This window comes from Alligator mississippiensis, chromosome 10, assembly GCF_030867095.1.
Source record: "Alligator mississippiensis isolate rAllMis1 chromosome 10, rAllMis1, whole genome shotgun sequence".
NCBI lineage: Eukaryota > Metazoa > Chordata > Crocodylia > Alligatoridae > Alligator > Alligator mississippiensis.
Genome location: NC_081833.1, coordinates 2,198,815 through 2,211,438, shown reverse-complemented (window position 1 = coordinate 2,211,438; position 12,624 = coordinate 2,198,815). Strand labels below are relative to the sequence as shown.

General features: G+C 49.2%; 2 protein-coding genes and 1 long non-coding RNA gene across 6 annotated transcripts in view; 1 reads left to right on the top strand and 2 right to left on the bottom strand.

The window, feature by feature from the left end:
• The window catches only part of ANAPC7 (anaphase promoting complex subunit 7), a 42,201-nt gene extending 41,081 nt beyond the window's left edge, over positions 1–1,120 (bottom strand). For 3 of the 4 annotated variants that reach the window (XR_363477.4, XR_002090038.2, XM_006272822.4), the window contains exon 1: positions 949–1,120. Coding sequence is in view for 2 of the 4 variants with exons in the window: in XM_006272822.4 (XP_006272884.1) it covers positions 949–1,049 (101 nt within the window). In the remaining 2 variants the exon portion in view is untranslated. Of the gene's footprint in view, positions 1–154; positions 539–948 lie in introns of those variants that run through there. The other variant, XM_019486880.2, reaches the window with a different exon arrangement.
• Positions 1,121–1,202: 82 nt separating this feature from the next.
• LOC109282997 (uncharacterized) lies at positions 1,203–2,900 on the top strand. The gene is made up of 3 exons (XR_002090039.2): positions 1,203–1,583; positions 1,761–1,944; positions 2,634–2,900. It is a non-coding gene; the product is annotated as an uncharacterized LOC109282997 (long non-coding RNA).
• A 566-nt stretch (positions 2,901–3,466) lies between these two features.
• Positions 3,467–10,456, bottom strand: ARPC3 (actin related protein 2/3 complex subunit 3). The gene is made up of 7 exons (XM_006272820.4): positions 10,361–10,456; positions 10,141–10,240; positions 7,640–7,716; positions 7,268–7,336; positions 5,877–6,003; positions 5,353–5,447; positions 3,467–3,743 (listed from the first exon to the last, which is right to left on the bottom strand). The coding sequence occupies exons 1-7, from the start codon at positions 10,364–10,366 to the stop codon at positions 3,681–3,683; spliced, it is 537 nt and encodes a 178-aa protein (XP_006272882.1). The 5' UTR covers positions 10,367–10,456; the 3' UTR covers positions 3,467–3,680.
• Positions 10,457–12,624: the final 2,168 nt, after the last annotated feature.

Here is a 12,624-nt window from a genome sequence, read left to right as displayed (position 1 = left end):
TCGGTGCCAGTGCACATTAGCGCAGATGAACATTTTTTTGTGACGTTAATGTACATTAGACTATGTCTACTGTACATTAGCATGGTTTTTGCCAGCCGCCCTAATGCGCAGTAGAATTAGTCTAATGCGCGTTAAACATCTCATGTAGACGCACCCTCTGTGAATCATCCTCTTGAAGAGCAAGCGGACTTGGATTTTAGAATCAGTACAAATCCGGAGCGATGCTCAAACTTGTGCCTCTACAGCACCAGTTCCCAAACCGCGGTACACGTACCACCAGCGGTACGCGTTCACAGATTTATTATAATGACTTTACGACAAAAACGTGCTGGTGCCACGTAACTCTGAACTGAAACTTTTTTGGTGGCACTGAAGTTTGTATCGTTTTAAACTGACGGCGCGCAAACCGCTCCTCTAGAGACAACGCTGCCGCTGCTATCCAGTCACGCGGTACTGAACCCGTCACTATCTCGGTTAAAACATCTTCAAAAAACTCTGTTCTTGATCCGAAGACATCAAGAGATAAAATGCGTGATTTCCTTTGCCAGGTTAGTCATGCCCGTTCAAAATCGGTCCCTCCTTCCCACCTCGAATCGCCCGGCTTCAACTCGCTTCTTGTTACGCCGTTCTCTGTTAGGTTAAAGGGAGTTTTTTTGGACCCAAGATTTTCTACCACTGAAGGGCTTCGCTTACTAGCCCAGGCCGCGCTCAACCTCTGTTTTGAGAAGGGCAACAGAAGTCTCTCAGGATGAGCGGTTTCCCCCAGCCCTTCAATCATTTTGGGGGCTCCCTGCCAGACCCTCGCTCCGAGTGCAACCCCCACAGCGCACGGGACGATCCAGCCCCGGGGGAGGAGCACGGACAGGTGGGCGCGGCCAACTGTCAACCGCCAACGGCCAACCGTCAACCGCCAACGGGCGCCCCGCCCCGCCCCGCCCCGCGACTCACGGGTTGTTGCCGCTCATGGTGAGCAGCAGCCCGCTGAGGATGCGCACGTTGGAGTGCAGCCCGGCAGCCGCCATCTCCCGCACGTGCTCCACCACGCTCATGTCGGCGCTGAGGCGGCTCCGGGCGGCTGAGGCGTCGCGAGCCTCCAAAATGGCGCCGCCGAGGGGGCCTCGCCCTCAGGAGGATATAGGAGTCCGGGGATGGCGCCTGTGCCCGCGCCTCGGATTCACGCCCTGCTGATGCCTGCCACTGAGACCTCCCTCCCACCCCCTTTGCCGCGCGGCCGGGCACAAATGGGGAGTTTTGCAAGCAGGCACTAAGGAGGACGCCTCAGGGGTAATGCCGATCGCGCATGCGCCGAGGGAGGGGGAGTGCGCAGACGCCAGCTGGTGGCCGGCGTGCGCGTGCGCAGTGGGACTCGCTCGCGTGTGCGGCGCTCGCCAGCAGTTTTGGCAGCTGTGCTCGCACTGCCCTTGTGAATTCAGGCCGGCTGCTCAGTCAGTAACAGAGGACAGGAACGAGCAACGGCTGTGGCTGGGGGGAAGTGGAACAGGACTCAGAGGGGTGTTTCCCAACCAGTGTGCCATCAGCACTGAACAGATGCAGAGTTTTGTCATGGCAATGAGCTACAACAGGTATGAGGAAGGGGAATGCCTTAACAAGTGTGCCAGGGCAGTTGTTATTAATGCAAGTGAGCCTGGGGCTGGAAAAGGGTGGGAAACACTGCTGTAGATCTCTGCTTTTAACCCAGCAAGACAGTTAGATGTGGCCGGTGCCGCAGAGGGGATCTTGTCTTTCTTTCCTTCGCCCAGGGTGGGCCGATCCTCAGTCTCCTCCGTCCGAACGAAGAGGTTCAGGATCAGCGCTGCTGCGTTGGGTTGTGGCTGGCGAGACCGCAGGGGCAGCTGGGTGGAGCGTGGCGCCGGTAACTGCTGAACGAGCATTGGTGCAGAGGAGCACGGCCCTGCTACAAAGAGCTGGGATAAACGAGTACAGGTTTGTAAACTGCAGCCCTACTATTAGTTCTACTCGGCTTTCTACAGGAGCACTTCCCTTTTCATTTTGCAAGGGCTTAGTATGAAAGCCACAGCACCAAGCACTGGTTACTTAAGCATAAGACAGAGCCTCTGGCAGCACTATACTACTGGGTGCATTGAGACTTCAATCACCCAGGATCTGATTTTTTAGAGGTGCAGAATACCCTCAGCCACCCTTCCCGTTCCAGCCTTTCTACCAGCCTTCTCCGCCAGTAGCTGCTTAATCTTTCATCCTCCTAAAACATCCTTCTTCCACACTGGGTGCTCTACAGAAGAGTGCCCATTGCAAGAGGCAGCCATTGGACTCCTGCCAACAGTAGAACTGAATGAATGCTTTTAGTGCATGAGTGTAAAAATCTTGACTTTTCAAAATTAATTCTTCAGGCTTTTAATCTGATATGTAAGCAGGCAGTATATTTCAAATAGATAGAAAGTGTAAGAGGTGAAGCTAAGCCTGACACCTCAGATTTTGTTTAAATCCAAAATTTGAGCAACTCAGTTTACTGCTGATGGTTTCATATTCCAGCTGTAGACATCCCATCCAAGTGTTCTTCTTTAATAGCTTATCAGTCCAAAGTATTGTTCGCTATTTTCTGAGTGTTCCAGCTCTAAGCCATCCACTCCCCTTTCTGCTCCACCCCTGTTTAGTGCGCAACACTTGCCTGAGAAGAAGAATGCTATGAGGTGATCAACACTCGATGTCTTCTGCAAATCTCCCTTAATTAGAACAACAAGTTACATCTATATGTCAGCGGTTGCCCTAATGCAACTATATAGCCAATGGCAGCTTACAGCCCAGAATGACGCCGGTCTTCACGCAGGTGGCATCATCACAGTGCTCACTGCAATATGATCTTTATTGAAAAACATCTCACAGAAGAGAAAGTGGCCTGAATAAAGTCTTCAGGGTCAGGATCCCTTGTGTTTAATCCAGCAGAGACAGAGAGAGAGAGAGACTTCCCAGTGCAAGGGTGGCACTCTGGAGTCCCAAAGTAGGACGGACCAGCGACTGAAGTAGGGGCCTGGATCTCAGGGGGAAGTCCTGGCCGCATTCAGTGGCGTCGAGAATTTATCCCAGGATTCTACTCTCTGTGCCTGTGTAACCCTGGGTAGCCATTTACCCTTGCATCTCCTTCCTTTCCCATCTGTGTTATTTAGACAGTAACCTTGTCAGGGCAAGAAACATTTCTTACCACAGGTTTCTACAGCTCCTATAAAACAAACCCTCAAATTTACTTGAGGCTTGCTGGCACAAACATAACAAATCAAGCTTTCATTTTTGTATAGCTATCCACGTTCATAAGAGATAAAACAGGTATCATGTGAAATAAGCTAAGTTTATTAGAAAAAGGAGTAAAATTCACCATGCTTTACAATACAGCCTAAGTGGCAATGACTCTAGCCAGCAGAGTAACTGCAGGACACATGTAAGACACATTATATATGAGGCAACTGATAATAAAAGCAGCATTGATCTGAAACAGCATGTTAGAAATTGTTTATTAAGCACCAGCTTAATATTGTTCACTTACAGGATTCAAGGGTCCTTTTGCTCCACCTCCCCGCATTGACTGACAGCTTTCCCTCATAAGCACTTATTCTTCCTTGGTACAAAACATGTATGAAGCAAAAGCAAAATATTTTTTACACCTTGCTGTAGACTGCTTAACCTTGTTGCCACTCCTCTTTGCTTCTTTACTGTCCTGGACCTGACAGGCTCTTATTCATGAACTGTCTCTTCACAAAGCAGATCCACCACTAAGAGAGAAATCCACAGTGAGATGATATACCAGAGGAGTTTCCAAGTAAGCAGTCTACGTAAACAAAGCAGGACTTGTGTGTTCTGCCTGACACCCACTATGTAAAAACCCAACTCTGCACAGACCAGGGATCCAGTTTTCAACAGTGGCTTTAACGAGTTTTAGGCACTCAAGGCAGGCAATACAGGATAATTCAGATTGTAACACTGGGACACTTGCATTAAAATACTCTTTAAGGTGGTTGTTTCAATGTTAGCTTCCAAGTATCTTGCTTATTTGGAAAAAAAGGAGAGACATACACACCTCAAAGTGTACTGCATGCAGTTCCAGTCTAGATCTGGAAGCTAAGCAGTATTTGGGGGGGGTGGACGTGGTCTTTAAAACTCTGAAATCTTTTCAGTTATTTCTTTCCCAGAAGTGGCCATTTAAGAAAGCCCCATACCAGTTGCTTTAAAAACATGACTCCTTGCCTTTGATGCACAAGTCTCTGGACCAGACTCTAGACATCAGGCAGTCAACACTCATTCTGAAACATAACTAGCTCAATAATATTGAAGTTACTGTTCAAAACTGGCCTAAGCATCTGAGCAAATATGCAAAATGCATCTACCCTAGGCTGTAACCTCTTCTCAGAAACGACACACCAAGGCAGGCAGAAATGAAAGGAAGGAGTTAACTCAGGGATGAGCGAAGTCTGGCCCATTCAGACCCATGGTGGACTCCCTTTTCCCAGCAGCCTCTGACTGCCTCACTGCAGCCAGTTTCCATGGAGACCCCAGAAGCAGTGGGTCCAGGGTTTCCATGGAGACCGCCAAGCAACACTGGCAGGGCAGTGGCTGGGCAGGGAGCTGTTCCAGGGCCAGGAGCTTGTGGCGATGCCTTGGCTCCAGCCCCCACTGTCAGAGCGGGGCATGCAGGTAGTGAATCATGGCTCTGCCCCAGTTTGGACCACGCTGTCACCACTGCAAAATCCCACCCCCAGCCCTGGAGCAGCTCTCTGCCAGCACTGCTTGGGCCGTCTGCATGGAAACCCTGGCCCCACACTGGCACAGCCCTGCCGCTCCCAAGATCTCCATGGAAACCGGCCCCAGCAACACTGGGAAATCTACTGGCCAGATCCACCGTATGGCCCATCCCTGCGTTAACCGATACATCCGTTAGCAAAGTGCTTTTCCCCACACAGGAAGAACTGCATCGCTCACTATGGAAGAGGCCAAGTACCCTCAGTGCCAGACGCGTTCTCTTCTATGCAGTTGAGTGTGACCAGCTGGGACCTAGCACTTTGCAGGACTGACCAACAAACAGACTGTTGCCTCTGTGTTCTTGGACAGGATGCTTCTGCCTGTGCAGCCTAGCCTGGCTTTTGCTACCATCTCACTTACAGACTCATCTAAATCACAGGGCGCTACCCTCCTATCCATCTCCCTGCTGCCTCTGACTTCCGTTCTCCAAACACATGCCTTAGGGAGCAAATCCAGAATTATTTTCTTTTCCCCTGAAGCTGACATTCCCCAAGTGTCCACTAATCAGGAAAAAAAATGGAGGCCAAAAAACTGGGATTAAAAAAAAGAAAATGTATTGACCAGTTTGTGAGAACAGCATCTTACCTTGCTAGGTTTGTCACTTTGGGGATCAAACACCTTTTCACAAAGCCTAAGTCCAGTTTCTTGTCTCAGCTGCTGTAAGTAGGCCCTCATCACCTCTGGAAGAGAGCATGGACCAATACAGATTGGAGTGTGCAGTGTTAGATACTGTCTAAGAATAGTTCTGGCAGCCAACAGCAAAGCCATCTGATGTGCTGGCTAAAGAGTGGATTAGCAATGTCTGCACCCCTAGCATCACCTTCTGTTTTCAACACTTGCTGAGCCAGGGTTGCTTAGTCCTGAGCACAGCAGGGTAAATTACCACAGTTTAGTTTCCCGTGTTGTGGGATTGGAGCAGAGCTGCTCACTTGACAGGATTAGCAGGGATACAGCATAGTAACTCTGTCCCAAACTCAGTCAGACTCCAGGTACACAGAGAAAGCAGGACCACTGATTCACAAGGCAGTTTGACAGCCACAGAAATAAAGCAGGCTGTTGGATCCATGCTGTAGCCTGAAGTTAAGTGACAAGGCTGCTTTTGTTCTTACCGTCCTCTTGCTTGTTGGAAGGTTTGGCATAGATGGCATTGAGTGGAAAGCCAGGCTCCCCAGGTATCGGGAAGTTAGTGATTCCCAGCGTGTACATTTCCTTTTCTCCTTGGCCTTTGGAATTACACTGGAAAAGCCAGGAAAGAGACCAGTTCAAACATACCGAGAGAAGCTGTACCACTTTAGATATAAAGTATGTAGCTTAACTAGGATATTGATACGGGACTACCCGTGGGAGAAAATACTGAAGGTGTCTTATGTATTTGTCCCTGATTAAATGAGAAGTTTCTTTACACAGTTTGGGGGCCCTGTGCACTTACTACAAAACAAAAGGTTTTCTGAACTACCAGGGGCTCTGGCAGTCGGGCCTGAAGCCAGCTGCACGTATAGACTGTACCGATATAAACCCTTCTTGGTTAGTAGTACAAAGTACTTTCTAATAGATGCACCAGTATAACCCCCAGTGTGAACTGTTATACTGATATAAAAGGAGCCTTATACCAGTATAGCTTATTCCTTTATCCAGATAATACCAGCAGAAACATTCTAAGGCATGTTTATAACTACGTATACACGAAGGGCTTGTAATGGTTTATGTATATTGAGCTAGTCTGTACCACAGAAGTTTTACTGCCTTGACAAGCCATAAAATCTAGTAACTTGCCCGAACACCAATGTGTAGCCTCTCTGGCTTACTTTGTGGTGTGTACAGACATATCCAAAGGCTAAGTGCAGCATGCAGAAGAAAGCAAGAGTAGAATATCCCCAGTGAGTCTTGAAGAGGAGCCCAATACTTTCAGGCTTGATGTGGGTGAGGAACAGGCAGAGAAAACCATGGTAGAAACTGATGACTAACAGGGTTATTCTGGACAGATGGGTTGGGGGGGAGGGGGAGGAGCAGCTGAAGAAAGGAAGTCAGAAGAGTTGATGAGACCAGAACTGATGATCGCATCAGAACTTCACGCTGCCTTTTGGCCCAACAGGGAAGGGATTTAAAATGAAGAGGAAGCTATGAGCATTTCCCCCCTTAAAGCAGCGCAGCGCAGTGCGGGCAGGCCCTCCTGCAGACACACGGCCTATGTCAGAATACTAAAGATTCAAGAATTACCACACCTGCAGGATGGGGTGGGGAGCACAGCACTTGGTCCCCACAGCTCCTACCATTCATTAAGGCTTTGCCCAGCCAATTACCATTTTTATAGAGAAGATAATCCTAACTAACCCATAGCCGAGAAGGGTGGTGAACATTTGGTGTCCAGGCACTAACTGCTAGCCAGCAGCATTTCTGCTTATGCAAGTTTTCCAGCTGCTTTAGGGCAACCAGCAGATCAGGCACGTTTTTGTTGTCATTTATTTTATTGCCCTCCTCCAGCTTAGCTCTGGGATCTTACCTTCTGCAGCTTTTTCAAGCACTCGGAAATGTAGAGAGTTATGTAGATCAAGGTTCTGTCGGCCTCATTCTGCAAAATAAAAAGCAGGCACAAGCCACCATTAGACCAGGGGAGGACTTTACAGTTGCCAGGAGCAAGACTAACATGCTCAGTCCCTAGTCTCTCACAGAGATGCACTGACAGCACTCCTGAGGAGTTTCCTCACCCAACTTCTTTTAGAAAGGAAAACAATTGTTTCTTTGCATTTTTACCATACACAAAAAGATATAAACTCTCAAGGGGGTCACAAGTGCTGCAGTGAAACAGTTCTATGTTTAAGTCAAGTCCCAGCCTCCACAAATGTGCACAATACCTTAAAGGTACATTTCTTACCTTAATTTCATAATTTTTGAAGAAGACATTTGCTTTGAAGTAGTAGATTGCTTCATCAATAATATCTGTGTCCTTTGCTAACAAGAAAGAGAGGGAAAGTTAACCAAGATGCAGGTGTACAGGACTGGCCGAGATGCACAGTAAAAATTCCACTGTTTCTTTTCACTAGTCTGTAGAAAAATAAAATCCTTACGAAATATGATGCTACAGATAACTTATCCCAGTTCTCAGCAAAGATTTGATAGCAGCGGTAGTGCTGTGGTCATGCCCCATATGACTAACGTGCCTTTATTTGCACGAAGGAGCACAGGCTACAGCCACTCACCACTTGAACAGCAATGAGTTCAAGCTTTGTACTTGCCCAAGTAAAGCAAGCAGCTTTGTTTTGTCCATTTTTGCCGTGATTGCTCGGTAATTCCCAATGGGTCTTTCAGTCGTTAGTGAGAAATAACAACAAGTCTACTATCATTACAAGAGGATGTTGGTTATAGCTATCATTATAATGCCCTCTGAGATCAGGTCTAAGGGAGGAGGGGAAGAAAAAGACTAATTTAAAATTAATCAGGAGAAACATAATCCTTCACCTTCCTCATTTAAAAAAAAAAAAAAGAGAGAGAGAGAGAGATAACAAGCAAGCTCATAACATTAGATCCAGCAGGCTTTGGGTTTCACCAGTTGACACAAACCACCTAGATCTAGAGGTTGGTCCCTTTCAGCATTGAAATGGTATAATGCTGTGGAGCAGTTGTGGAAAACAGAGACACAAGATAATGAAACAGCATTAAAACAAGCACTAAATAAAGCCTTCCCTGTGGTTTTTGAACAATTTTATCTAGACACCACCACTTCCGGGTTCTCAGTTCTACTTTGAAGGAAGTTACAACTACAGGGCCTGCCTCCCCCATTTCTCACTGTACAGAGCAGCAGAGGCACTCTTCAGCGTTGCTGCTTTTTTAGCTGAAGACTATGCTAATTTTTCACCCTCTTAATCTAAGATGCATTTCTCTAACACGACACATGCCACTCATCAGCTACCTAGTGAAAACCACACCCGAGAGGCCACAGCAAAACTTGTCCTCCTGCACGACACAGCAAACCTAGCTTGAAATGAATGAGAAGCTTAAAATACATTTTAAAAAGCAAAGCAATTAGAGAACCGAGAGCTGGATCTCCTTGGAGACCGTAAGCTTTGGGTCTTTGAAGGCATGAAGAGAGAAGACAAACCAAAATGGTTTGAGCATTTAAAAGACAGATGAGGAAGTCACTGCGTTCACTATTAATCTAGACCGAGAGGCCCCACTCAGTCAGGGCGACCACAAAGTTTGTTTCTACCACATTATTCATGCTGCCTGTGCAGCACACCTTGTTCCTTGCCGTCTACATCTACTGCAAGCTCCCTGGGACTGTGAATTCTGCATTTAAGCACCGCCTGGCAAAAATGGGGCTCATCTCAGCTGATCCCTAGACCCCACTGGAATAAGCAAGCGACATTCTCCCCCTCACGCCCTGATGCTACTCATGGTATAAAAAATACGCAGTTGTGGCCCCTGTCCCAGGGAGCTGGAAGGCCCCAATCCACCAACTGATCTGTGGAGGCAGAACCGTGTGCCTATCCAGACCCGTTAACACAGACGGGATTTCACATGGATCTGCCCACACAGATCTAGTTACAGCAGCAGAGCCCTGCCATCACCAGACACACAGACAGCCTGACAGAAGCCAGGCTGCAGCCAGATTTTGACCTGTAATTCCTAGAGGCAAGAAGTGGGCCTGAACAAAGACAGAGGGAAAGGAAGCAGCCATTCACGGGGAAAGGAACAACCCACGACTGCGGGGGGGAGGGGGGGTTTGCAGAAGAGTTAAAGCAAGGGGACGGTACGGGGAGACAACGCTCGAGCTGACAGCTAGACGTGAACGGGAGCTAAAAAGAGAAGTCAGATGAGCTAGCTCGCTGGTTGGAAAAGGACAGACTGGATCACCACCAACACACTGGCCCACGTTCACGTGTAGGGGGGTCATCGGCACAGTTCTGCTCCTGTTGTCCGCACACAGCGTGCGCCAAACCCAGGCATTCAAAGCTCATCTCAGTTTGCAAAGCAGCGGTCTGCTCCCTCGGCAGCTCCTGGCATCGATGAGGTTTCTTGCTGGCTTACGAGGCGCCTTGAAGGAGGCTACCAAGCGCAGCACCCATAAATGACGCAAGTCTCCGTGATCTCTCCTGGGTCGCAACCAGCCTGGAAAGGCTTTGCCCGGCGGCGGTTCCCCAGGCCGCCGAGCTTTTCCAGAGCCCTCAGCCAGCCCCACCTCCCACAAGAGGCTCGCCTTAAACCGACGCAGAGCGAGAGAAAGCAAGGGGCCGCCGCCGACCCCGCCGCAGCGCAGCGAGGGTCCAGCAGCACCGGGGGGAGAGGACGGCCGGCTTCTAGCCGCCTCTTGGGGGGCGCAAGCCCGGCTGCTCCCCGAAAGCCTGCGCTGCCAACCCGAGCAGGCCCGACACCTACTTTCCCGGGGCGCCGGTCCCTTGAACTGGCTGCGGATGGGCAGCAGGGCCATGTTGCCCACCAGCTTGGTGTCCGGGTCCATCAGCGTGGAGTGGTAGGCCTGCGGAGAGAGGCAGAAGCCGGGTGTGGCGGCGGCGGCAGGAGAGCCCGAGCCCGAGCCCCAGCCCCAGCCCCAGCCCGCCGGGGGTGGGAGCACCCGCGGCCCCCTCCCCGCACTTACCGGCATGGCGGGGACGCGGCGCTCGGAAGCAGGAAGTGCCGCGCCTGGAGGGCGGCCGTTTCCGGCCCCGCCCCGGAAGGGCGAGGGCGGATGCAAGCCCCGCCCCGTGGGCGGAGCCAGCCCAGGAGCGCGGGAGCCGGCGCGTGGGGGAGACCAGCGAAGGCTTGGGGCAGTCGAACAGAAAGAAGACAAGCAGGGTCCTCGGCTCTCCACAGCCAGAGAGACGAGCCTGATGTAGAGAGAGCCCTCATCTTCCACATCTAGGAATATAGTTCAATAATAATTACATTCAAAAAAAAAGTCTGGGTGAGACCTGGAAGCAGAGGGGCTGTTGGCCTGGCGGGAAGGGAAGGAGCGCGCTCTGGCCTGGCGTGGGTGCTGCGCCTGGGATGTGTCCACGCAGAAACCGTGGTTTAGTTTGTGTTTCTAGACAGCATCATGCTGCCGCCCTGAAGGCAGCCCCGGCTCTGGTGCCCGCACCTCCAACAGGAGGGGGAAGAAAATATTCATCGACGAGCGGAGATTTAACTTCTTCACGTTCCTGCCAGAAAGGAAACTAAGGGTTGCAACGGTGTCCGAATCCATCCTGGGAAGTTATCAGCACACCAACATGGACATGCCCGTGTCCTTGCATTTACAGTGCATAGACTTCATATTGGAAAGGCAAATGCACATTTATATTACATTTTTAAAAAACCCATTGGACTGCTGTATAATTCAAATTCAACATTTACTGTTTATTTGAATGAATGCCTTATCATTTCTCTCCTGGCTGACTCTCAGCAGTTTGTCTCCTGGAGATTTGTATCTAATTCCTGGAGACTCCAGGGCAATCCTGCAGGGTTGGCAACCCTAGGAAGAACTAGAGAAGGACAACAAGGATAATGAGCAGAAATGGAGGGGCTGCCTTTGAGGCCAGGCCTGCTCCACTTAGGAAAGAGGCTTGAGGGGGGCCAGGAGAAGGGTTTACAAACTACCACATGGAGAAGAGGAAGTGAATAGGGATTTCTCAGACTCCATCACCTGACAAGACATGGGGGTCACAACATGAAACAAGGTGGAAGTCGGTTTAAAACAAACACACATGTTCTTTTTTACACAGCGTGGAATTGAAGCGTACGCTCATGGCCACCAGATGTGGAAAGTGATAGTCTAGCTGAATTCAAGAAGGAACTGGACACGTGCTTCAAAGGAAGGGGCACTGGCACTGTTGCGCACGGCAGTGAGGGGCATGGCCTCTAAGCAGACCTTTCTGGGTCTTCAGTGCTGGAGATTGCAAGAGAGGAACAGAGGAAAAAACCTGGCTCAGACCCAGTTCAGTCTCTCTTCCAGCACCCACTCTCTGCCCCCGTGCAGCACAGGAGACTGGGCAAGACAGACCTATGGTCTGACCTGTTGTTTGCAGCTCCTATGTACTTAATCATTAATGTTAATATTCCATGCTTGTGGAAACACCATCCATCACGACATTGTGCAGTAGTCACCAGTATGGAAGAGGCGACCCAAGAATGATCCTACAGAAGCTGGAGAGGCTTGATGGGCGCAGTGGCCGGGGCATACAGAACCTGCATACAGGAAAGATGCACGGCCCATTTCTACACACTATGAAACTCTTAAGTCACTTTTAACCTGAGCAGTCACTGAGTCTAGGCCACAGGGATAAAGTCTGCTGCATACTTACATCTTTTTAGGATAAGGCCCTGAGATCTTATTTCTGTGCAAAGGCTCTGGAGGATCTGTTACACAAGGTTAATACAAACACCAACAACTTAAGAATTTTTATAGGGAGAATGATATGCTATAGTTTACCTTATTGGCTACTGACTTCCGGTCTACAAAGCACACCGTCTGCAGCTGGGATGATTAAATTATTTGAACAACGCAGTTTACCTTTTGGCAAATAAATTGTTTTATGCCGATTCTTCCCTCTATCATTTCAACTGTTAGTGGAAAGTTACTTTAAGCATTACCTTATTGGAGGGTGAGGGAAAGGCTGCCCAAAAGTGTTAGCATTACATACAGCTAAATTCAGCAGCTCCTATTCAAGTAGCATATGCATTGAGATCCATAGTCCTCTAAGGATTAGTCTGATCCTTAATGCATGAGGGAACATGTTAGAAGGACCACTATATACATAGAATAGGTCACTGGCTGGATTAAGCAATTTAAAAGTGACTTATAAAGGTCCCCTGTATGGATTTTAAACAAACACCAACTGCTACTCTATTCCTCATCCCCTGTTAAGATATGCCCCCGAAGTCTGA

Excerpts from the sequence above, each read along its gene's own strand:
- ARPC3 (XM_006272820.4), bottom strand. Across the intron at positions 7,717-10,140 it reads GGGACCGGCGCCCCGGGAAA|CAAAGGACACAGATATTATT; the intron begins GTAGGTGTCGGG and ends CTTTCTTGTTAG. Across the intron at positions 5,448-5,876 it reads TTCCAACAAGCAAGAGGACG|AGGTGATGAGGGCCTACTTA; the intron begins GTAAGAACAAAA and ends GCTCTCTTCCAG.